The sequence below is a fragment of the Anticarsia gemmatalis genome, chromosome 20, assembly GCF_050436995.1.
Source record: "Anticarsia gemmatalis isolate Benzon Research Colony breed Stoneville strain chromosome 20, ilAntGemm2 primary, whole genome shotgun sequence".
NCBI classification, from domain to species: Eukaryota; Metazoa; Arthropoda; class Insecta; order Lepidoptera; family Erebidae; genus Anticarsia; species Anticarsia gemmatalis.
The window spans coordinates 9,889,832-9,916,761 of record NC_134764.1 but is presented as its reverse complement, the minus strand read 5'-3'; the positions used below and the strand labels follow the sequence as shown (position 1 = coordinate 9,916,761).

At 33.5% G+C, this 26,930-nt stretch overlaps 2 protein-coding genes across 3 annotated transcripts in view; one reads left to right on the top strand and one right to left on the bottom strand.

Moving 5' to 3' along the window:
- Rph (Rabphilin) overlaps positions 1–26,930 on the top strand; it is a 242,387-nt gene that overhangs the window by 31,130 nt on the left and 184,327 nt on the right. The gene's annotated exons all lie outside the window — the stretch shown is intronic.
- Positions 1–26,930, bottom strand: part of LOC142981393 (uncharacterized) — a 103,147-nt gene that overhangs the window by 28,224 nt on the left and 47,993 nt on the right. For both annotated transcript variants that reach the window (XM_076127286.1, XM_076127287.1), the window contains exons 3-5: positions 19,612–19,645; positions 3,346–3,537; positions 1,138–1,319 (exon numbers count right to left, since the gene is read on the bottom strand). In XM_076127286.1, coding sequence (XP_075983401.1) covers positions 1,138–1,319; positions 3,346–3,510 — 347 coding nt within the window. In that variant the 5' untranslated portion in view covers positions 3,511–3,537; positions 19,612–19,645. The remainder of the gene's footprint in view (positions 1–1,137; positions 1,320–3,345; positions 3,538–19,611; positions 19,646–26,930) is intronic.

The window sequence follows — 26,930 nt, the reverse complement described above, 5'->3', positions numbered from 1 at the left end:
GCGGAATTTAGTGCTTATTGAGTTGTACGGATATTGGTGTTGTAGATTATAATATAAGGATGAAATAAATAAACTTTAGCAATTATTTTAAAATATTACAAAATAACCTTTTTTTTAGTATTTGAGTTGCATGATTAGTGTTCTTAATTTTCTTAATCTATTAATTTTCAAAATAACTAGCTTGAGATTTAAATTTTTTTTGAGTCTGTGTTCTGAATATTTTTCAAAATACGATTATATGTTTTTTATTTTTCGGTTTCTATTAAGTTTACTGTAAAAAAATCTTTATCAAAACCTAGTTAAGTACTGCTTTAGGTTAAAGGTCCATTTAGCAAGGTTACATTAGCAAATCTTACCAGGACTTTTTTTTATAAAATTCTATTGGTTAAAGTAAATACTAACAAAGTAACTAAGTACAATATCGCACTTAAAGTTTTGGCAGGATGACAATATTCATTCAAACATTTTCAAGCAAAAAATCTTACATTTCGTCAATAATGTTTATCAAAATCCAGTTTTATTTGAGAACTTATTCCGTCATTGAACGTGTAAAGTCAAACAGATATTTAGACGTCTGACATTAAGGCCTGACCCCACTGTGTGCTAAATGTCATTCATTTCCTGATGCGCAAGTCACTTACATTATTAGATCTGTTTAGTAGTTTTGTAGATTTGTGCGACGAATGTAATTTGTATTCAAGATTTTTTTTGTTAGGGAAGTTGTTTTTTTTTATGGGTACCTTATTTTTACGGTACTGTATGATTCAAATCTCAAATTTACTTCAAAATGTTTACGGAAATTAGTTTATTAGTAAAAAAATATGAACTTTGATGATTGACTATGCAAAGATCACCTATTATCTTTACTTAGTTTGCATTCGTTTTTCAATATTTTCTTGAAAGATAATTACATATTCACGAAGAAAAGGTAAATTTTCGCCTCTAGAATTACAGCCGATATTTGTACCAATTCCGTTACAAACTATTTTGCTATCAAATTCAAGCAGTAACTAACAATTTTTAAATGTCAATATATATATGACAATCAAAAATTGATGATATACATCTTCATTTATACATAAATAATCATGACACAAATTGCATTAACAGTATGATAAATACAAATTCCCTACTGACCTGTAAGCATGCACATGAACAGGACAGCCAGTGAGTGGGTTGTAGAGCAGCAGCACGCAGGCCACGACGTCTGCCTGCACCACGGCGCTGGTGATGCTGCCGTGAGGGATGAAGTGCTTGATCGTCTGCTGCTTGCCCTTAGCCGTCACATTCTGGATTATTTTCAGACCTTTGTGGGACACCTGCGAAAGGAAGAAAGTATTAGAGGTGAAAGAATTTCTTAAAGGCAATGTAAATAAATCATATAATATAATATGTATTAATTGTTTTTAGTTTTGTCAGGTCGGGGGTAAGTCTAGATTTCCTCTAGATATTTTGTTTATCATGTTATTTTGTTTATTTATTATTTAACTTTATTTCGATTATCAAGTATTCAATAGATGTTATGTGAAAAATAAAATGGCGTCTCTTTCAGAGCTCTCTAACTGTTATCAAGTGTAGTACCTGGAACTTGAACCTGTGACTTTGGCTCTATAGTCTTGTCCCTCGAGGACTTTTGCAAACATACAAATAATGCACGCATAGTAATAGTGAATCACACAAATATTTGTGCCGCACCGGAGTCGAACCTACAACATCCAAGAGCAGCGGCAACAGCAGTGGTAACCATTCTTATCTTGGGTTACAAATCGCCGGTCCCAAAAACTTACCCAACATACATTTTTTGCTAATTAGCGACGTACAAAGCTCTCACATCATTAAGGTCATATCACCGGAAAAATACCTTCGCCAATGATGTAAGCCAATAACAGCTGACAGGAAGGTATGTGTTATATAACCACAACAAAGAATAAGGTCCGAACAAATAAATCAATTAGTGTCGAACTTTCACTGGAGGAAACAAGAATTTATAACAATGATACGTAAGGTGTGTTGGTTTGTGTAGATCGCGTTGAAGACTGGATAAGGATGATAGATACAAACTTGGATAAAAATAATAACAATACTTTTTTAAAGACAACTCCCGCGCTAAGCATTGATTTTGCGCCAGGTGATTTTTCCAAATATACAAACAACTGAAATAAAATAAACCTATCTTGTGGATTATACGAATATTTGCTCCGTGTGGGAATCGAACCTCCTGACGCACTGGTAGTGGGGAAGCGACCACCTTAATCGTTGCACCACTTCGGCAAATGACAGCAGAATTTTGATGTTAATCTACTCAAACTCTTGCATCACCTAATTAAGCTACCTAAATAGTGCATTTTCATAAATAAATAATAAGGAGACAATCTTCAATTCTCACGGATAAAGGTTTCTGCTTAACCTTTACTTTCAAAACAGGATTGTGGTAGGATCCCGCAATAAAAATCTAGTCAATCGAACATTATTGTCAATTATTATCTTCGATTGTCAATTATCCTGTTTAACCATAAATTACTGTCTTTATGTACTGAACAATAACAATCACCGTCATTATAATTAAACTCTGACATGCAAAGAGAGAAGCCTTCAAGTGATTCATATCCTGTGAGAGAGACAGCACTATTCACCTCTCTTTCACACTCATACAGTCTTAAAATTAATATAATATATTGCAATATTTTTATCAGATTTTGGCAATTTCGCACGGTTTTCGCAAGCAAGGTGTGGTTTGTATTTAACCGTGTTGAGGATAATTTCGCTGAATGTGACGGCACACCCAAGTTCTTTTGAATTATTCGACATACATACCGACTGTTACTGCCTTTTTATGGCCTGTTCTTGGCGGGAAATCGTATGACAGTTTGTTAAATGAAGGGATGTAATTTTTTGCCAATAAAACGGATATTTGTAATATATTTTCATTTATTTTTCAAATAAATATTATTCATGAAGGACTAAACTGCTAATGGAACGTTTGATAGAATACTTCATAAGTACATGATATTTTCTTCCAACTTATTTACGATTTTATTCGAAATTCCGTTTCTATTTACTGTACGACTTTTATGAAATAATTTTAGTTGTCGTATGTCTAAGAATTGTTCAAATATTTTTAACCACTACTGTACCTCTGCTGGGTAAAGGTCTCCTCCCGATTTGAGGGAGGAGTTAGACCTTGAGTCCACCAAGAGTTTTAGGCAAGGTTTCACCTCGATGTTATCCATCACCGTTGGAGCAAGTGATAATTTAATTATTACTAATACACACATAACTTACAGAAATCATCGGTGTTTGGATAAAATATGATATAAAAATTATAAGATGATAAATTTTACCAACCTGCAATGTAACCTTAAAAGGCTCTAGATCCCTCGCCCTCTCCTCCAAGATACGTATGGCTGGTAGCGCGAACTCCTCGCCCCTCAGGCCGCGGGACTCCTGCGCGCCCAGGAACCACACGTAGTAGGACGCCTTCTTTATGTCTTTCTTTAATCTTAGCGCCATTGTGAGGGTTAGGACATTGTTGGCTTACTGTGGACAAAAGAAAAACTCATATTAGTTTTTTTGTAACTTAATAAATGCACAAAATTTATAGATTTACGTGAATAAATGGGAAACAGGTGCAGTAGTCACACATAATTTTATGAAAAGACAGGCAATCATTTTTTTTCTTTCTTTCAACCATATTTCTTTGCTATGATGGTTTGAGTAAAAACTTAGTCATGGGGTTTTAAGTTTTATTTCTAGATATTTATTGAGCGTATTTTGTCGATCAAATTCGAGTGGCGAAACTTCAAAAATATCTACTGTAACTGCACTTAGTTTAAATTTAAATTAAACTAAACAAAAACAATGTAAAGTACAGAATTAACGAAGATACAAATCAAAAGATTATTCAGACAATAATAGGTGGCATTGACTCAACTATCGAATCTCGGATACTGATGGACGATCGAACTCAAATAAAATTCTATGTAAGTAACAGTTGTTCTGTCAGTTCGACAACAGCCGTTATAATTGAGATGCGTTTTGATGCTCTGTTTTAAAATAGAGATTGATGGATTGTTCGAGAAGTTTAGAGGTTTGTAGAATAAATTTACAAAAGAAAATTGCGTAGACTTTTTTATTTATTTGGCGTATTTATCAAAAAACACATTGGCTGTTATAAGGTCAGCTACGAAAATCGCTTAGCAATTTAATATTTTTAAAAGCTTTTTATTATAAGACTTTAATAAGTAGCTGGACAAAATCACGTAGAAGTTCAAAATAAACATTTTAATTAATGTGATTTGTTCTTATGACATATTGGTATGCATGCTTTTGAATATAAGGTTCTGAGAGAGTTCTTTTAATCATCACTATCAATCAATTGAAATCTTACTCAAAATCTTTACAGCTTTCTTGTTCGTCATTCTTTACTTCAAATAAAAAAAAGCAGTTATGTTAAACGTCATATACCGTAATAATAACAATATTATGTCGTGACGCACTCGTGTAATAATCGTAACACCTTACTGTAACATAATTCACACGACTTCTTGTATTTAACTGTTTGTTACAAAGTTTTAGTAATTTGTGGTAGCCCTCCATTACGAAAAGTTTTAAAAAAAGTTCGTGTTGCTTGTTGCAGAGTATTTGAAAATGGAATCAAATAAATTCGCGCGTTTTTAAATGTCAAATTAAAGTTTATTCCAAGTTTCTTCATTTTATTTAAAATTATTCTTATTTAAGCCGGATTAGGCCAAATTTAACAATTACTACAGAATCCTAAAAAAAAAGATGTTGACTGGATTAAAAAAAACAATTTACTTATTTTTATGAGTATTCTTATTGATTCATATTATTATGAGTATCTGTAATAGATAAGTGTATATTTTTTATATGTACTAAATTAATTCTAGCTTTGTTAACTCCAATCTTTATCATCATAGATATTGCGTACTTTAAGAAATCTCAAATCATTTACTCATTAATCCCTCCTAAAACACATACAAAAAATTACAAAATGACCTAACTTATTCATTAACTTATTTCATACAATTTGCTCAAACAATGCGTTGCTCAAGCAAATGTCAAATACCTGTGATACAATTAAAAACAAACCCAAGGTTGTATGAAGTAATCGTGAGATATAATTTTAATAGTTTTACTTTTCTTTTAGTTTTAGGCCTTTATTGAGAGCAGGTTTCGTGTTAATTATTATATGTTGCTGCTAACCAGAGAGAAAAGAATTGTTCATGAGAAACCTGAGAGTGCAGGAGCTCGTGGCTTAGTTAACAACAGCCGCGATCGATCTCTGAGGTTAAGCTACGCTTGCCGAGGTTGTTCTGTGTTTCGGAAGACACGTTAAATTGTGGGTCCCAGTTGCATTTTCAAAGATCTTTGACAGTTAACAGTAGTCAGAAGCTTGAAAGTCTGGCAACCAGTCTTACCGAAGGGTGTCGTGTTATAACCCAGGTAACTGATTACTTTTAACTAAATACTTTTAATTACTATGGATATCATTGAACTACGAAACTTTAAAACTTTTCTACATGCAAGAAAACCAAGCTTTGGATATATTAAACCCCATAAAATTACTATTAATAACACTATCAAATAGGTACATCAAAACCTTAACTCAAATAAGGCTTTATAATTCCCATCATTTCGTAACAAGTTACCTGCACAGAATAAAACCAGTGTATTTGTCAAGTGCCCAACTTCTGTACCGAAACAGAATGCTAATGCATACAAACATACAAATATTGCAATATGTTAGTAGTTGGAAACTGGTACGTTGTGTGAATTGAATTATAAATAGATATTGTATATGGGGATTGATCGTGAAGGCATTTTACCATGGATTACGATAAGTGGTTTAAATGTTGAATAAATGTATGGTATCGTGACAAAATTACATAACACTTAGAAACAAGCTGCTTTTAGTGCAACAATGTTCCCTGGTAAAACATAAATAATGGCATTTTAAAGGCTTAGTATCAAAATAAATTGTCTGTTAGTCGAATTCCTTGAATTCATTCATTTGACTAGACGTGAAGACGGAAGGTGGACCAAAGCAATCACTGAATGGCGGCCATGGAATGGGCGAAGGTCTCAAGGGAGGCCTGCAACTAGATGGTCGGACGACATTGTTAAATGTGTAGGGCCGAAATGGATGAGACAAGCGGAGGACCGTATAAAGTGGCGAGCTGAGGGGGAGGCCTATACTCAACAGTGGGTGGATACGGGCTGATTAGCTCATTTGGCAGCTGTAATGAGACCTATGAGTGGTCTCTGAGCCGCATAAATGAGCTAGAGACAAGCCTGCATGAAGCCCACACTAAGATCATCTCATTGGAACGGTCAATACAATCATTTGACAGTAGTGCAACTCATCATTTGTATTCTGAGCTTATAGGCTTTAAATCTTTATTAACTAGAGTTAGAACAAATAAAAAGTTTAGGAAATTCAGTAGAACTAGTAAGATAATTAAAAAATTAGAATTAAAACTCAAGAAATTTAACAAACTTAGTTTATTGGTTAAATCAAATAAAGATTTGATTGAGGAACGTAGGGAACTAGTTTTAGAAGTCAATAGTTGTAGTGAAGAACTCATCTCCAGTAGGCTATTGTATGACAGACACACTCTTGACCTTAAGTCACAAATCTCACACCTACAATCTAAATTAACAAAAATTACCTTAGATTATGAACGTGAAACTCACGATTACATACTAAAATACGATGAGATTGCTAAAGTTGGCAGGGAAAATTTAGAGCGTGTTAGGGCCTTAGCTAATAGCACTCCATGCACTAGGTGTTCTCAGTCTCAGGGACCCCCTTGTGACTTAGAACAGTTAGAGCCCTCTCAAATTAGTTTAGGTACTGAGACTTCACTGACCGACTCATCTGACTGTATTCCCTCTTCCTTCATAGATCTTAACACAAAAAACAGAGTAGCTATGTTCTCAGATAAGTTAGGCATTAACTTAGGACCTATAATAAACAACAACTTACATTGTAGTTTTAAAAATAACTGTTACCATAACCTCAATTTAAATCAAATAGTAGATAGAATTAGGAACACTCACTTAGATATAAATACAACAGTAGTTTTACTGATAGGTGATAGTTTAGGTTTAGATAAAACTGATATTATTGATAGTATTAGCAGTTTATTGCAATTAGATTTAGGTAAATTAATTATCTGCGCATTCCCATACTCACAATCTCTTACAGAAAGGGAAAATAAGCGTATACATAGGTTGAATAATCAATTACATTTAATGACGTCTTATCATAGTGATAAGTTATTGTTTTTTGACACTAATAAGTTTATTAGTAGTTTTATTTATACTCAAGAAACTATGTTTCTTAATAGTTCGGACAAACGACAAATTGCTACATTGTTAGCTTATAATATTAACACAGTTATAGGTGCTATAACGCAGTTTAGGTTAAGGGACGACCCAGTATTGTGTAGTTATTCTAACAATACTGTGATTAAATGTATAGATAGTGTAGTTAGCGACAAGGTTACGAATAATGTATCCGATTCTTTAAACTGACAGTTAGGACAATGGATAAACAACTAGGCTCATTAAATTTAGTACATCAAAACATACAAGGTTTATCCAGCAAGGAATTAGAAGTAGAATTGTTTTTACAAAAACATAATGTAGGTATTTTCTGTGTAACTGAGCATTGGCTACACACGGAACAAATAGCAATAAACAATGAGTTTTATACAATTATTAGTGCGTATATTAGGAACAAAGCTAGACATGGTGGTTCACTGATTATGGTAGCTAACAGTATTAAATGTAAAGAACGTAGGGACATAGTCAATTTGTCAATAGAACGCACTGCTGAGGTTTCCTGTGTCGAGCTAGAGCGACACATAGTAGTTTGTATATATAGACCACCAAATAGTGAGTTTACTTTATTTGAGTCGATAATGGAGGATATATTAAAACGTTTAACTATAAGCAACAAGTATGTAGTAGTGTGTGGTGATTTTAATGTAAATTTACTTGAGCAATCTTCGACTAGTACGAGACTTAAGTCATTATTTAAATCATTTAATTTAGTTTTTTTATTTAATGAGCCCACTAGAATCACTGCACATTCTGCTACATGCTTGGACAATATATTCTGCAACTGCGAATGCTTAGGTAGGGAAATGTTAAGTGAATTAACATCGGACCATTGTGGACAGAAGGTTATATTTCCTGTTAGGATAGATAATAGGTTAAAGAAAATTACTTGTAGGCCTATTACTAGGGATCGTTTAGTGTTATTTAATAGTGAGATAGCTAGTGCTATGACGAAGTTAGACGACACCGAAGAACACCCGGATAACCTTTACACATCGTTGTTCAACATTATTGAATCCAAGTTCAAAACTATCTTCAAAGAGAAAACCATACTAGATAACAATAGGAATAGGAAACTCAAATTTTGTGATTGGGCGACAGTAGGTATTTATAAAAGTAGAGCTAGGCTGTATGAGCTTTATTCCATGAAACAGTTCAATTTTAATCCTAAATTTCTTCAATACGTTAGGAACTATTCAAAAGTTTTTAAGAGAACTTGTGTTACTGCTAAATCCTTACACTTAAGCAACAAAATTAAAAGCTCAGACAATACGATCAAAACCACATGGAATATCATTAACAACGAAACAGGTCGTGCTATCCAGCGCGAAAATGATTTTGAACTGAAAGTTAATGACACGATTATCACCAACAACTTAGAGGTTGCTCAGACGTTCAATACTTTCTTCGCTGATATTCCCACAGCTACAACTAGCTCCTTGAACTCCTGTCCTGCCAAGGCAGAATGTCTACTTCGAAATAGCGTAAAAGAGTGTGGTAGTGTTTTTTTCTTCAAACATATCAACTCTAATGATGTAGTTAAGGCTTTTAGGTCGCTCAACTCCAAAAAAACACCTGACCTCTGGGGCATCTCTGTTAAATTAGTAGAAAGTATCATCTTGGAAATAGCCCCCCATTTGGCTTTAATATTTAATAGGTGCGTAGATGCTGGTGTGTTTCCGGACTTAATGAAACACAGTAAAGTAGTACCACTCTTTAAGAAGGGATCTAAGAGTGAGCCCAGCAATTTCAGGCCCATTTCCATCTTGCCTGCGGTTAGCAAAATCTTCGAAAAGGTCATCTTAGAGCAGCTCGAAAGTCACTTTAACTCGAATCAGCTATTTCATGGTAAACAGTATGGTTTCACAAAGGGTAGGTCAACTATCGATGCAGGTATTTCGCTCGTCAAGCATATCTATGATGCTTGGGAGACATCCCAGGACGCCATTGGGGTGTTCTGCGATCTCTCCAAAGCATTTGACTGTGTCCAACATAATACGCTCCTTAGGAAGCTCCACCACTATGGAATTAGGGATACAGCACTCAATTTACTTGCGTCATATTTGAGTAATAGGATTCAACGAGTAGATATCAATGGTGTTAGGTCTTCAGGTTCAGCTGTTTCTCTCGGCGTGCCTCAGGGTTCGATACTCGGTCCGTTTCTTTTTCTCGTATATATAAACGATCTCCCCTTTCAGGTGCAGGATTTATGTGATATTATATTATTCGCAGATGACACTTCTCTCATTTTTAAAGTAGATCGTTCGAAGTCCTGTTTTGTCGATATCAATAGTATTCTTGAACAGGTCCACAACTGGTTCACTTGTAATAATCTGTTATTGAATTCTAACAAAACTAAGTGCATTAGGTTCACTATGCCCAACGCGAGGAATTTAGGTACTAACATAGTCGTAAATAGGCAAACTATCGATTTGGTAGATTCGGCAACTTTTTTAGGTATCAGTCTGGATAGCAAGCTCCAATGGGGCACTCAGATAGCGCATCTCTCGGGGAGACTCAGCTCCGCCGCGTACGCAATCAGAAAAGTAAGACAGTTTGCTGGTGTGGATGCGGCAAGACTGGTTTACTTTAGTTATTTTCACAGCGTCATGTCTTACGCTATATTACTGTGGGGTAAGGCTGCTGATATAGATGTTATTTTTGTCCTTCAAAAAAGAGCTATTCGTGCAATATATAGTTTAGGAGCGCGAGACTCCTTGAGAGAGCTTTTTGGGCAGATAGGGATATTGACGGTGTCATCACAGTATGTCCTTGCAAACTTGTTGTATATAAAACAAAATTTAGGGACTTTCACAACAAATAGCGATAGACACAATTATAACACTAGAAACAGACACAAATTAGTAGGTCCCCATCATCGTTTACACAAGGTGCACAATTCGTTTGTAGGTCTCGGCATTCGTTTCTTCAACAAGCTTCCCAAGCACATCATTGATTTACCCCTGCCTAAATTCAAAGTTGCTGTTAAGGAACATCTCGTTAGGAAAGCTTATTACAGAATTGATGAGTTTCTAAACGACAATAGCTCTTGGGATTAGTCGCTCGCTTGATTAGGATTCTTTGAAATTAGGGAACTTTGCTATAAATTGTATAAACTCAGTAGAAGTAGGTCTAAATATTGTAAAATATGGGCAATTAATGATGCAAATAGGTGATGTTACGTACAACTTGATTTTAATCATAAAACTGTCACTTTTTTCTTCTATAATGTTACAACCAATGTGCTCACTTGCTGCCCATATTCTTATTATCACATGCTAGTAGGTGCTCCCAACATACGGTATGATCAGAGACTAATTAATAACCTAGCTATATTCATTTTCCTTAATAATTGACGTTTAGTCTATATCGCTGATTGTTGGCAGCTCCTCGCATGATCAATTATTGTATCAACCACATTGTAAAACTTTTGGCGATTGAAAAGAGTGGCCGTGAGTTTCTCGCTAGCTCTTCTCATAAGGCTCTACCCCCTTTCCGAGCTAGTGGTAGATTCAGTAATTGTAACGACTATCATAAGTGTCAATATTTGACCTAAATGAATAAATGATTTGATTTTGATTTTGATTTTGATTTTGATTAGATAGATAGATAGATAGTCGAATTCCTTAAAACTGTAAAATTACAAACAATTTATTTTGAATGCGAAAACAATTTTGCCCGCTATTTCAATGGTTTTTTAGTGATAAAAATATCGGTATTAAAAAAACTGCAAGAGAAAATTTGCCTAAGTATAATTTAACTGAAATAAACCTAAATCACACAAATAATTTGTACCCAAGTTAAAACGTCGTATTTTAAAAAAATGTACTACTGTATTCATGGAACATACAAACTGAGGCAGCATTTTTAGTATTAATAAGTGTAAACAATAATATAGTTTCAAATGACATTTGACAACAATGGCAAGTTTATTCTAAGTATTGTGACAAGTGTAGCTGATATTTACATGTATGTACAGTAACGAGCAAAAATATAAACAAATGAAAGAAAACCGATTAGATGTCGCAGGGGCTTGAACTTAAGTCCACTACGCTAGTCAAATACGGGTTCGGGATTTTGTATACCATTTCAAACAAATCATTTATTAATTTAGGGCAAATGTTGACACTTATGATACTCGTTACAATTCAGTTAGTAAGACATCGTAAGCATGCAAATTTCCGTCACAATGTTTTAATTCGCCGTTAAAACAAGTGATAATTAATTCTAATACACACATAACTTTAACTAGTTAAAAACTATACATACATATTTTTGCCCATGACTGTATGTATGTATGTATGACGCAAACATTGTATTGTATAAATATCAGTTATATTGAAGTAATGTGAGTTGTTTGAGAGCAGCTTGAAGGTTAATGTTTACATGTGACGAAACTACTGAGCCAGATTTAGTAAAAAAAATGCAATATAATAGGTAACTCTGGCTAATTAATACAATAAATAAAGTCCATCAATGATCTAATTCAGAGGAACTCTACTCCCGGAATAAGAGGAAAAGTAAAAAAAAACTTTTGATTTCTATCTTCTTCTGGGTCAAGATAAAATTTTGACACTATGAAAATGTCGAAAAAATTTAAGTATGTGATATGTATACTATATTTATATATATCAATTGTTATCCTGGAGCTGTTTATGTAACAAAAGCCTTTAGAGAAATAAAGAAACAGAAAAATATCGCATTCCAATATCTTTTTTCAGTGTCAGATTTTTACATGCGTTTTGTATGTATACGAATCATATTTCCTAATTACAAACTACATCTCTAAACACATAAAATAAATAGTAAACACATAGAAGCTTATATAAATATTATCTACTATCAATCACTACAAAGTCGATACGATAACATCAGTTCGTAACCGCTCGTAATAAGCTCATCGAACATTCCTATAACAAAACGACACAGAACGTGGTCAGTTAATCAACAGTTATATAACAAGCCCTATTCATTGTGTAATTAACCGACTGCAAAAAATAGAGTAATCTACTTTCACAGATCCCGCTGTGTCTTTGTGGGGCTTTGTTTTTGTTGTCTAAGTTTCATCATTAAGTTGTCCATCTGTTGGGTTAATAGCAGAAGTTGACTTAAATAGTATGACATTTTGGTTCTATAATAGTTCAACTATAAAGAATTATAAGACAGCTGCTTTTAACCACAACCGTGCAATTAGAAAATATTTCATAATTGAAACTGTAAACCCATACCATACATACCTACTATTACATATTACCCCGTATGTTATACTAAAAGGCGTAAGCATAAGTGTAAGTAATATGGGACAAACATAGCCACTTACTGGACATATTACGAAAATCCGGTCTATTATTGAGACATATTTGAATTTAAATTAAAATAAACATTATTTACGAAAAATAAATTGGCATAGCATAATTCTTTTGGATGAACCTTTTACGAGTACAAATTTAATTATTTTTCGTCAACCCAGATATCTACCCTATTGTCTACAGCCAAGAAAACCCTACAAATAGCAGAGGTTCAAAACAATGTGTTCACATAGTACGAACATGTAGGCAACCCGGTTATTTGATTCTCAGTGGTTTCTGTCGCCTTATTGCAAGTGAAAATAATCTACTATTGTAGAACGATTTCGTGATTGTGTTCTCTTGAAAAGGTAGACAACATTTTGATACATGTTTAATATATGTGTCAAATGTAATATTCATAATAATACAATTTGGAAATATTGACATTTAAAAAGAGCAAGCCGTGAGTTTCTTGCCGTTTCCTCTTACGAGCAACAGCTTTTCCGAAACGGTGGTAGATAAAAAATATTTCGACGATATCAAATACTTGTTAAAGTTTATGAAATAAAGAATATTTGACTTTGACTTAATATGTAATATATGTAAAGAAAGTGCTGTAACTCGATTCTCTACAATTATCGACTATCGATAACCGGCTAGCTATCGACAAATTATACACGTAAAACAGTTCAGCGCCTAAGAACTATTTTGGCAGTACGTTTTAAATGTCTAACTCTAGACAGTATCGACTGTAGAGAATTGTTTTTAACTTACATAATTTTACTAATAAAGAAACGATCAAAACACGTTACACATTTATCTATAAAGCCGGCCAAATACGAATTCGACTCGCACACAAAGTTCCCGTACCATAATGATTAAAAACAGCAAAAAATGCATATGTATTGTATAAAAGCCCCCTTCAAAGTTTATTTTATTTTAGTTTATAGTATTTGTTTTGTTAAAGCGGCAACAGGAATACATCAGTAACAATTTGAACTATATAACAGCTATCACGAGTCACGAAATATAACCTGCGGGCTTATCACATATCTCAGTTGACAATTAGTATACGTCAAATCTATGGTCACTATTCAGTACATTGCTGCTTTGACATAAAGTATTAATCACTATAATCTAAGGGAGAAAACAATGCACAGCATAGTGGCTTTCAAAATGTTGTCAACTGAGATACGTGATAGCCCCCCTGGTGATAGACAGACGGACAGTGGAATCTTAGCAATAGGGACCAGATTTTTTGAGAAAAGAAAAGCGCGATTTCCTTCTCTCATTCGCCTAACATTTAACATTGGTACCAATAGTTAACAAACTACTTTCTACATCTAAATTTAATGTTACATATAGCTTATAAAATGCACATTTCTATAATGATATAGAATAACAAATGGTTATATGTAACAGCCGCTCGATACATTTCAAGTGAGAGTTTTTACACAACGTCTGCGGTCAAGCGTGTGCCGTGATCTAACTATATTACATTGTGTTACGTCATAACTATACTAAATTATACTGATATGATAGTGAACTAACTGTAGTTACTATTTTACTAGTACTTACTAGTTACTTTGTCCACGACTTCGCTTGTGGGCATTTATTTTGAGAATATATAGGCTTTGCCCTGCTATTATTATCATGTTTCCACTTTCAATCGTAACAAATTGATGTGATTGCAAAAAATTACATTGTTTGACTGTCTATTTGCTACACTTGCGAAACAAAACTGCTAGATCAATTTAAATGAAACTTTGCAGTACAGTATATTATTATAATTTACAAAAAGATACACACATGCTCTTATTATTAGTCAGTTTAGGCGTTAATGCAAGTTCTCGTTTACATTATCGCTCGTGATACCCTAAGGCGTAGGATGAGATATTTGATAAGTACTTTAGTCCCAAGTATTCACGAGCTTATTGGCTACCGAGAATAACTGCAGAAATGAAAAAAATCCGCTAAAATAAATAAATGTAGCTGGACAACTCACACACAGTTAAATTCTAAATTAAGCTGAGCTTATACTTCGATTACCAGATAACTGATTTTATGTCTGTTCTACATAGCAAAATTCTCTACCACTATCAACTATCGACAGCCGGTTGACTATCGATAAATTTGAATGAAATTTAAATCAACCCCTGGCGGGGGCCTTAGGAACTAATTGTTCAGTACATTTTAAATGTCACATTCAATAGTACCGACTGTAAAGAAACACGCTACTGTTCACCTTCCCGGTCACATAACACAAAGATTAAAAGTTATATCATTAGTACCGCATAGTACTTCCAGCCTAATTCTTCGGATAATTGTGTGTTAATCTAATAGTGACAGGCGGCCATGTTGTTACGTCACCGTTACAACTGTGTAACGGAAAGTAATAGACGGTTACCGCTTCATGTGCGTGGTACTTACATTGTTGGGTGAATTGGAGTGACAGGGTTTGATGATATTTGAAAGGTTCAAATAATTTATTCATTTAGGTCAAATGCTGAAACTTATGATAGTCAATGATACAGAGAGTGAATTTACCGCCAGTTCGAAAGGTAGGGCCAATGAGAAGAGCTGGCAAGAAACTTCTGGCCACTCTTTTGAATCGCCAAATGGTTTTAACAATATTTATGCTTGGTATAAATTATTGAAGATGTAAGTAGCTGCTACCTACCAACTTCAGAATTTGTATTTGGAAGTGAGGGCTTTTGAATTGCTGGATGATAGTCAAAATTGAAATGGCTATCGTAGGTCTCAAAATCTGATCTAAATTAATTGATTTGATTTGATTTGCCTCCTAAGAGAGGGTGACGGTGTTTTGAAGTTTGGGGGTCCTAAATGCCTTAAGCTGAAACCGGGTAATTAAGTGATTACATTATCAAATATTCACTTTATATTCATTTCTTGTTATTTGTTGGACGTTTTTTTTTTGACAAACCAAATGGGTATCGATATACAAATTTTCAAAGGGTTTAAGCTTTTCGATGAGAAGGTAATTACAAAGACCACATATATTAATCCAATATCAATGCGCTAATAACAATTTTAATACAGTAAAATTTATTATCATCTTATGTAAAAGAAAATCTCATAAGAACTTTATAAATCAAGCAATGGCGTATAACTACAAAACTCTGGCAGATGCAGCTTATTATACCTTCAAAAAATATTTCCAATAATTCAACAAAAAATATTTATTCTTACACGTAGAATTTCATCAGAAACGTTCGAAGTGTCACGAGGTGGTTTTTATTTGATTTTGTTATAACAATAGACGGTTACAGGTTAAGTCGTGATTTTGCATTAATACCACTACTTTTCATCGTACGTTTGACTTTTAAAATCTTATTTATTTAGTTTGGTTTAGGCTTGAATCTGGAAAAAGAATCGGTTATTGTGTTAGTATAAATAAAACTAGGTAAAGTTTTTAAAGGTAGTAGTGGCACAGGGGTTTAGGTCGCCACACCGCTACTATTGCCTCGGGAGGTCGTCGATTCCCACACCGAACGATTATTTGTGCAATCCACAATAATTGTTTCGGTTCTAATTTTGCTTTGTGTCCGTTGTTTTAAAGTCCCCGCGACACAAGAGGAATTCGTAATGCGAGTGTTGTCTTTATTAAAAAAAGAATAGCCTTGTTGTATTGCTTGCTTTAACGCGTAAAACACAAAATTACTAGGCCAATTCAGAAATCATCTTTAAATCTACTCCATACTAGTACACCAGCAAATCCATATTTCTATAACTTCTATACTTAAGAATAAAACAATACGATAATCTTCAATACGAATGGGGTCAAACATCGCACTCATAGCTGTAGTACACACTAGCGTATGCATTCACGACAAACAATAGACTATTAACAGCGCTCGACGGAAGACAAACCGGGCTTTTACACTCACTATAACGTGTATATGGCTTTATTATAGTTTTTATAATAGAACGTTCGTTGTTCTTGAAGGTGGCAAAGGATAGAAAATTATATGTTATATTATATCCGTCTATCTATCGTATGGTTAGTAGACGATCTAGTGTCAAAGTTGTTCAAGCCGCCTGAAAGGCCTTTGACGTGACTTAACGACTCAACAACAACTCAACTCTTTACGTGCCCTGGGAAGCACGGAGACGCTCAGTTCAAATTATGCTGTCACCCATCTGTAGAACGACTGCGCCTATGGTTGCTTAACCCACAGATCGTTTACCAATTGGTGAGCACATCCGTCTATTGTTATAGTCGTTTAGGCGGTAATGTACTCGTGTTCTTGGGATCGATTCCCAGGTCGGACAAACTGCGTTTGGGTATCAGCGACGTTAGTAAGGTTAAAGAAATGAATCATTCAACATGTGAATCATGAAACAGTCTGGTATACCTACTTTATTTTATTTACGAATTCGACTAGTGTTTTCTGTAATTAGCAATTTCAAACAATCATTCTTAACAGTTTCAAAATTTTACTTTATACTTTCGCGTTGCATGTTTATAAGTCACTTGCCAATGTAAGTTGCATGTTCGCGATAATGTCCTTCTAATTTTAGATAATCAATTTTTATATATTAGCATTTTTAACATTGGTATGCAAGTAACGCATGCAGCATTTATCAAAGATTCAGATAATCGTGACAACATGATCAATTAATTACTATGTCATAATATTTTGGTCACGAGTTCACGACCCTCCATCATGTTGGTGGTCAACCTTGTGGTTCAAGCCCTTTGATTAGGATAATGACTGTTGTCTTAATTACAAACTAGTTTGGAGATTCTAATCGATGGATTTGGTAACTATTTATAAAGGCAAGATTGGTAGGTAATGGCAGAGGTAAAATTTTGATCTTTTGACTTTTAATATGCACATAGATTAAATTGATTCAAAGAGCACGATAATGCAGCTATAGTAGCGAAAAAACATCAACAGGCTACAAATGTTTCAGATAACTGAAAACCGACTGGATAAATATCGATATTTGTTAACAAAAACACCCAAAAAAAAATTTTTGGAATGACCTGGAAATCGAACTAGAGGCCTATACGCGTTACTCGGCAACCTAGTGTCATAGTTGTTTAAGACGCCCGACGCCATTTGTCATGCATTAACGACTGGTATCTAAATTGTAAGGAAGACTTTTACATGCCCTCTGAAGCAAAAAGAAGCTCAGCCGAAATAAGCAACAACCCATCTATAAAATATCCGCGGTAAGATTGCTTAACCCGAATAGAATACAACATTTCTGTTCATTGGAAATACTCTTACTTATCTCTAAACACATCTCTTAAAGTATATAATCTACAATCATGAATAATTCTATTCAATCATGCATCAAAGACTGGAACGTTTTTCATGCATTTATTGTTAAATGAAAGTCGGAAACGGCGGAAAACTCACGTTAATTATACGCTAGACTTTACTCGTTAGTTTTTGTTGCGTTAATTGATGTATCCATCTTTACTGTCACTAGTTCTACACCCGGGTTTGCTCGTAAAATTGTGATTTAACTTTGTGCTTGACCTCTTCCGCTCCGGTTAATTGGATAGGAACTTAAACCACTCTGCTTTCATTATTATAGAAATACATTATGATAAAATAATGTCCTCCAAAGCCTGCGTCTGTTTGTTCCCGGTTAACTCGAAAACTACAAAAAGCATTTTCATGTGGTGTTTACTAATAGTTATTTTTTGAGAAAGGTCGCATTTCGTGTCTCAGCAAATATTATCGAAACGAACTAGATGCGATTAAAACACATTTCTTTGAACATACATATATATTATATATAAGCCATTATAGACAAGACTTTAATTGCAACATAGACTGAAAGCTTTCCTATTAGCCACTCTATTGGTGACAATCGTAAGAAAATTTTTAAAAATATATAAAAATGTAAAAATAAATGAAAAATTTACAAAAGTTAGTTATATTAAAAGAGTTAGTTAAGTAAAAGTTAGTTAAATTAATATATTTTCTGTAGCTTTAAAAACCATGAACAAACCGACAGACAGACAGTTCTAACATGTGATAATATGTCGTTATGATACAAACACAGTGATTTTAATCGCTCAGCTATAATTACCGCGATGGGATAAAGTAGAACGCAATTTGTCTCGAAACTGCGTCCGTTAATTGTTGTCAGATATTTTATAATTCGTTACATTGGTATGACACATGACTGTCTATCACGACATGATGGGTTCGATGCCCGACTCGGGTAAACGTTTAATTGCAAGGTTTGATGCTTATGTGGGACATTTTTTGTGAATTGTGTTTTTCGTGATTTATATGTATATTATGTATGTAAACGCTTTAAACAATAATTAGTCAAGGACCTATCTACACTTATAATACCAAAGTTCCGTCTGTTTCTTTTTTTGTTTTCGTGACTAAGTTGCTGAACAAATTTTGATAAACTTTGAAATATAGATAGTAGAAGACTTAGGATAACAACTAGGCTGTGTTTTCAAAATCATTTTGATTTTCCATGAAAAGTACAAGGGTGTTTAGCAAGGCGATTTAGTAATTATTTTTACAAAGGAGCTTTTTGAACAAAACAATTATGACTTCATACCAAATAACTTATAACAATAAAAAACTATAAATCTAATAACAATATATCACACTAATAATAAACCAAACGTCAACTTATTATATAAGCTTTATTCTACAAGATGGCGCAACTTCCGGTGTTGACGTCACTCCCATAGAGCTTTCGATTGTCTATGACAACAGGTTTGTTAGTTACTTCCGGTAAGTTAAAGTTTTGTTATTACTTTGTTGCGGTTGTAAGTTTGTTATGACGTTTTTTTTAGTTAAATTAAACGTAGTACTTAGTAATTTTCGGACATCAAACCCAGGAACGCTTGCCATAACTGGGTATTGAACTCTGTATATAGCATTTAACATATAAGCGTCAGCAGGTCTATTTAATAAATAAATAAAGTATATAAAACGTTTGTATTTACCTTTAAAATAAATATCGAAGTCTTATTAGAATATCTGTAACAAAACAAAATAAAACATTAGTATTGCACGATTATTTAATAACAATAAAATATTATAACTATTATAACCTAGACCTAAATAAATGTTATAATTGAAAATAACGGTGGTACTACGGCTGTCGAGAAGCGATACCTTGAGAAAGTAAGCAGAGAGTAAGTTGGTGAGTATGTCTACCATATAAAATGTCTCTGAAGTGTTACAATAAATTTATTTTTAAGATTATAACGCACATGGGAATCGTACCTGTGAACTATAAATCCCGACTAAACTTTACTATTTACTTTAAGAACTCATGTTTTATAATTTGATATTTCGACAACAAGTAAGCGTTTGTAACCAAAAAGCTGCATTTAAGTGTACATTGGACCTATTTTTTACTGTGTTATGGTAAACGTTTCATTACTTTACAACATATTAACACAGTTTTTAATAAGTATAAACTATTTAGGCCCTTATTCACATATTCTTTATATCTATCAGATAGCATACCAGGTGGAATTGTGACAGTTATTTTCATACATTAAAAAAAAACTAAACTAAAAGATCTCATATCTCATACATTTACTGTCACTTTATTTAACAGGACTGACACTTAAATATATCAAGTAAAACTGGCGTTTAATTCTACAAACAAACTAATTTACTATTTACTTCCTATAGTGTATTTTATAGTAAACAAATTGTAGTGTAGATTAACATTCACTTAGGTAGCAGTAAGCGGTCCCTTATCTCGAGGTCGATGACCGTAGATAACGACTATTAGCATATAAACACACTCAAGAACTGGCAGTAAGGATGCGACGAGGTTAGTTTAAGTTTCGACTAGTTTTGAACATTTTCTAAGTAGTTAATTAATTATTACTAATAATTATTATTAATAAGTTGTAATAATTTAATTGATGTTCTACCTAGTTTAGTATTATTTATTGTATTAAGTTTTTAGTAAGAATTACTCCTTTAGTTTGCAATTAAATTTTGTTACGTTTTACACCAAAACGGCTTGACACATTTGGATAAAAAAATTGACGAGATGGTAGATTCTACTCAGGAGTTCTTTGCAAGTTATTTAACAAAACACGCGGTTAAATCATCTGGTATAAGCACGTTATCAAAAAGAGATTTGAGAATTTTGCTAAGACATATTTAATCTTAAGCTTAAAAACGAAATCTACTCAAACTGCAAACGCAATTTTCTAACGAAATGTACAATTTCTACAAACTATTAAAATCAATGACAAATTCTTGGTAATATCGCAAAAACTCGGAACTAAACGCAGGCGGTGAGTTAAATCGATTGCCACAATGTCAGTTAGTTTAGACGATCAAAGTCAGTTGCAGTCACGGTTAACTATCAGTAAGGTAAGCCATTATCATCGAGGCCTGCCTTTTGATGGGTGATTATTTCAAGTGATTTTGAGAAGTTTAAATACACATAAAGAAAATTAAATAAGAAGATTCTCAATTTGACTGTATTTTTAGTCATATAAAGCCGGAGTTGTAAAGTCAAATTCCTTGACCACTAAACCACACAAAAGGAAGCCTTTAAAAGAAGTTTGAAAAACCAACATGGCGGACATTAAAATATTGTTTTTTTTTTCTGGAAATGGCTTTTTATTGTTCACGTATTCTTGTGGTTTAAGATTACTTGTGACCGCGAAGATGGGTGTCTAATATTACAGGCAAAAACTGTTGTTTGATTATAAAAGATGACGTAATTTTAAGAACTTAGGTATTGCGGAGCCTTGAATGAAAAATGGAAGAAAATACAATAGGTATTATAAATTATTTTTAAATTCTCCTGCATATTTCTGAAGGGGTATTTTATTGTCTCTACTGAAATAACACATATGACAGTTCAGTATCGCTTTGAAATATAGGATCTCGTTTTTGAATCCTATCGCATTAGATATTTGTTAGATTCACAAATATTATAAATTGAAAATATAAAGCGATAAAATCCGAAATCTGTGTTTAATTTCAAATGTGTAGTATTTAAGTTAATAATATCTGCTTGTATTCTTGATATCTGTTATTAAAAAATGGCAAAATGTATTTTATTGAAATTCAGTTCATCATCATCATCATCATCATCTCAGCCGGGAATCGTCCACTGCTGGACAAAGGCCTCCCCCATCGAGCGCCAATAGGACCGGTACTGGGCCGCCCTCATCCATCGGACTCCGGCAACTCAGTTACCACAAACTAAATAGCTATTATAATACTACTATATTTAAAACGAAAAATCATTTCTCCACTCAAAGAAAGTCACCGGCAGAACCAGTATTTCGATATTAAACTGATACACATAAAATTGTTATTCAAAGCCCTTCAATTAGATACCGCCGTTACATCAACCGGTACATAACTCGACTAATACAAAATCGACTAACGTACTAATCACATAGCACATCACTATTTCAGCCGGAGGCGCTAAAAAGCTTCGTACTCGAGGTCATTGACCGCTAGACCGTTGATCTTATATTTTAGTATATGTGCTATAATTGTGGTCCAATTATCCATTGAGGGAATATATTTTTCTAATTGGCAACATCGTGATAGATAAGACACGCCCCTTTTGTTACAAGTTAATAGTTAAGTTTAATCTCACGACTTTATGTATAAGAGTTTCAGTTGAAATTATATTAAATAGCTTTCCGGGCGCACGCGTATCCGCGTGAAATTTACCACAATCGGAAGGGATTTTACAAAAATCCTCTCTTAGCTCTCGAAACTTCCTAAAGAATCCTCATACCAGATTGATGTATTTCTACGTGTCTCCGTACTTCGGAAGGTGCATTTTATGAGTATAAAAAGTATAAAGCTGGCAGCTCTTCATAACATCAATAATTTGTAATGTAAAGTTGCAAAAGAAACATTTAGCAATTAAAAAGAGTGGCCACGAATTTCTTGCCAGCTTTTTTTATTGACTCTACCTTCCGAACTAGCGGTAAAAAACACTTTAGTTTTGACAGTCATAAGTGTCAACATTTTGCCAAAATGGTTTGATTTTGATTAGAGAGTAGTCTTTTGTTAAATTTAGTTAAACGTTTTAAAGTGAAATACTTCGATACTAGGTTAACTAATAAAAATTAAACTAAAGTTTAAGTTCCGACCTTTTTTGTCGTTAAATATTCTACTTAAAATTAAATTTTCTACCACTTTCATTCTCAAAATTATTCCATAGTAACAAAAACCATGAAAAAACCCTCTATATAAAAATAGCAATACGAATTATTACATAAAAAGTTGACATAGATACCGCGAGCTGTGAAAGCAACAGTGCTGCGAGATTTTACGACTACACCAGATTGGTATCCATTGCGGCGTTATAACTGCACATGTTTAAACTGTGTGATGAAAACGAGATATGTATTGCGTGCGTTGGTATTCTCGCGTGATGTGTTTATTGGTAGAGGCCGGGGAAAGTTTGGACGATAATGTTTTTTGTTGAATTCGATAGCGAATATTTTCCTTGTGAGTGTATCAGGTGGTTTTTAAATGATATTTAATCATGTATTTTGCATACATGTGTTACAGTTATTATTATTATAACTGTGTCTTTGGTTTAATTTCTAATTTCTATCTACCTTTTAAATCCTTATTGTAATGAGCATATTAAAATTGTGTTAAAAATTATTTTCTTACTGATGGGCACAGGTATTGGCACTCTTTCCGGAATAGTGTAGTTTGACTGGATTAACGAAAAATGATTAATTTCTCGCAAAAAGGATCATCCAAAATACCATGCTGCGTGATTTTCTTTCGTAACTAATGTTGAAAATAAAATGACTACGAACTGAAAACTAGCAAAAACCTATTTTTTTTTTATTAGGCACAATAAAAAAAAATTAGGTTTTTTTATTATTTTTTATTAGGTTCAATTAACTGATCCCAACGAAAAAACTGAACTGTGACGTCACTACATCGTAGTCCTGCCTCGTTTTGTTGTACTAGCTGATTTGACTGCTAGTCAACTACCTTATCAAGAGCTAATTATTAAAAAAATCAAGCGAACGTCACATGATGCTTAATGTCCCAAACATTTTACAGAATTCCCAGGGTTCGATTCCCACGTAAATAACCGTTGTATTTGATTTATAGATATTGATTCTGATCGTTATTTTAATTTAATGTTTTTCTTTATATTAAAAAGATTTCTAGCAAACGACACGTCTAATATATTAAACAATCATTTGCGGTGTTTTAAAAGCTCTTAGTACTTAAGAATTAAATGTTATTTAATTAGTCAGTAATCCGTATTGAGGTTAATCTGTTCTTCATAAGATGGTGATCGTATACCCATTAGTGTTGGATAATAAATGTATGTAAGTACTAATGATGTTTTAACTTATATAACTGGGATGAAATCTGTTTGAGAAAACTGTTGGCCGAAGACACTAAGCTTATTGATCACTAGTTACATTTTTTTAAAGACTACTCCCGCACTAAGAATTGCTCATGTGTCGCGGGGACAAACATAATAATATAAACAACGGACACAAAGTGCAACCAGATCCGAAACAATTTTATTTGTGGATATACCCACAAATAAAATTGTCCCGTGTGGGAATCGAACCCACGACTTCCCGACGCAATGATAGCGGCGTAGCAACCTAAACCACTGCGCTACGGAGGCACTCAATTGAAGTATGTATATCTTTTTTACTATGCAGTAAAATGTTATTATCAATGTAGCCTTTCTTCCAACTATGTTGGAGTCGGCTTCCGTTCTGACCGGGTGCAGCTCAATACCAGTATTTTACATAGAGTGACTGCATATCAGACCTCCACAACTTAGGTGACTGGGTTTTAAAACGATAACCCTCGGTAAGACTGGTTGTTAGACTTTCAAGCTTCTTACTACTAGTAACGACAGCCATAAATTAAAAAAAAACTGTTCTAAAGCACAACAGTTATCCTTAAACTAATAAAATAAAACCTTTTCGTTCGTAGCCTGAATAAAAGATGTCCTTTGCCGTGACATTCTTAAAAAAAAAACAAATTTAAAAACCAACGAACGTATGAATTCAAATCGTAAAAAAAAACGTCTTTAAGTACATTTGAAAAAAGAACAGTATTTTTTTCATAAATCTTTGTTATGATTGATCAGATAAGACAAAAATAATGGCCGTTTTTTTTAAAAATATATGAAATTGTACGAATAATAAGTTTATCTGCTATCTTGTAAGCTTTCAAAGTAAATGGTTAGTAAGCTTGGAAGAAAGTTAGTGAAATTATGCGTATTGCGCAACCTGGCCGAGAGATTTGCATTCTTTGTCTGGGTGTTGTAATTTATGCGAATTATACAATAACAGATTGGAATTTAGTCTATTAAGATTTTTAGGATTCCGGTATTACAATTAAATATTTAATTGAACTATCTAACTGCTAACAATTTGAATATTTAAAATACTTTATGTATGCTCTAAGAATAAAACAGTAAACCTTTTAATTTAGTCTCAGAAGGTACTCGGAAAATTTCTTATCTTTCACATATAATTTTACTCAAGCTCCCGACATTTTCATAATAGACCGACAACTAAGTAGAGAATCTTGGACTGTACGATAAATCCACAACATAATGGATCAGTTTTGTTTGTCTCAAATAAAGAAACAGACAGATAATCGAGGTATTAGCCTGGCGCCGTATCATTTATGTTAAAATTTAAACATTTTGGATACCTTTGTCAGCTGCAAACCTTTATAAAGGCTCTGTTCTAAGTTGTTGGACTTTAAGTCAGACCAGATAGACTAAAATTTAAAAAAAATACGATGAAAGATACGAGTTACTACCTGTGTACCTATTTAAGTATCTAATACAAAACCATATCCTTCTTCTAGGCAATCAAACTTGAATACTATCCAGCGAACGAATAGTACAGCGCACTAGACCGTCCTATGCTCACCCAACCAAAACAAGACCGTAACCGAGTTACTTAACATCATTCTTCAAAACATAACAGACATCAAACAACTAGAGTGGGTTTCCAAAACGAGTTTGTATATTTCAACATTTTATAACCTAAAAATTGCCTACAAATCACAAAAGTCACGCACGTACATTATATTTAAAAATTTACGTAAAACTTTTAAAGAAACGAACGCATTAAAACCTTGTCTAATTCAAGGTTTTTGTCAACCACTTCCCGGTGTAAAAACTAGTCAAACGACGCCATTTTTTGCGACAATCAAGTGTCAATTAATAGTTTATGATAGTGTTATTGATCGTTTGTGTTGACATGTTAATTTTGCTTTTAATAGCGATGATTATCTTTGCAACCGGATAAAAATATATATGTGACATTTTCACGCTACATTTAAGACACCATCCTCGGCAGGCAAAGCATAGTTCTTTTCTGATTTCAGGAGGTGGCTCTTACCGGGAATTTTCTATTATTTACAGGGAACAAAATGCCAGTGTGGATGGATCAAATATAACATTTTATTTAGTTCCACGTGAAAATCGACATTACGTCATTACACTATTTAATTCATGTTTATACCATGTAACTTTAACATACTTTGTAACCTCCTATTGGCATTGCTGCTTGATTGTACAGTTCATAATAAGGTCTCAGGTTCGATTTCGTAGGCATTCATTCAATAACGTTTTTTAATCTTAATACCAAAATTCTAACTAATACCTAAATAACCAATAAATGCATCATTAAAGGCTTTTAAAAAATACACGCATTATAATGCACTGAATGTTAAATTTATCGTCCTCATTAATCGTCCATCTTTCTAAGCATATGTGCTGTTTATCTCGTACCCTAGAACTGCGGTCAGGAGTCAAGCACGAGAGGCAATTAATAAGATTAACTGCATTTGTAATTATACGAGTAATTCTAATAGGTTAGGTACAGTTTTGTACCGTTAGATGGCGTATTGATTGAATTAATGAGGCGACCTAGGGTCCTTACCTCGTATTAGTAGTTTCTATAAGAAAGAATTGAAATCATTCTAATTAAGAATGGTTTGTTATATATTTTCTGTTGTAAGTTTTTGAGGGTCCTAATTAAAAAGCTTGTTATACTATAAAAAGTACTTGAATAACATTATCATCTTATGAAATTCTGTATTCTCGCGATAAACTCAAAATACATGTGCTGTATACAGGTGCTGAACGATTTTTGATGCTGTTTTCACTAATTGATAAAGTGATTCTTGAAGAAGGTCTTGTTTCATTTGTCAAAGCTAACCCGGGTGGGTCCTTAATTAATATTAAATAAAATAAACTTTATCAAAATTTAGGCACCTTTTGACACACACTTTGCTT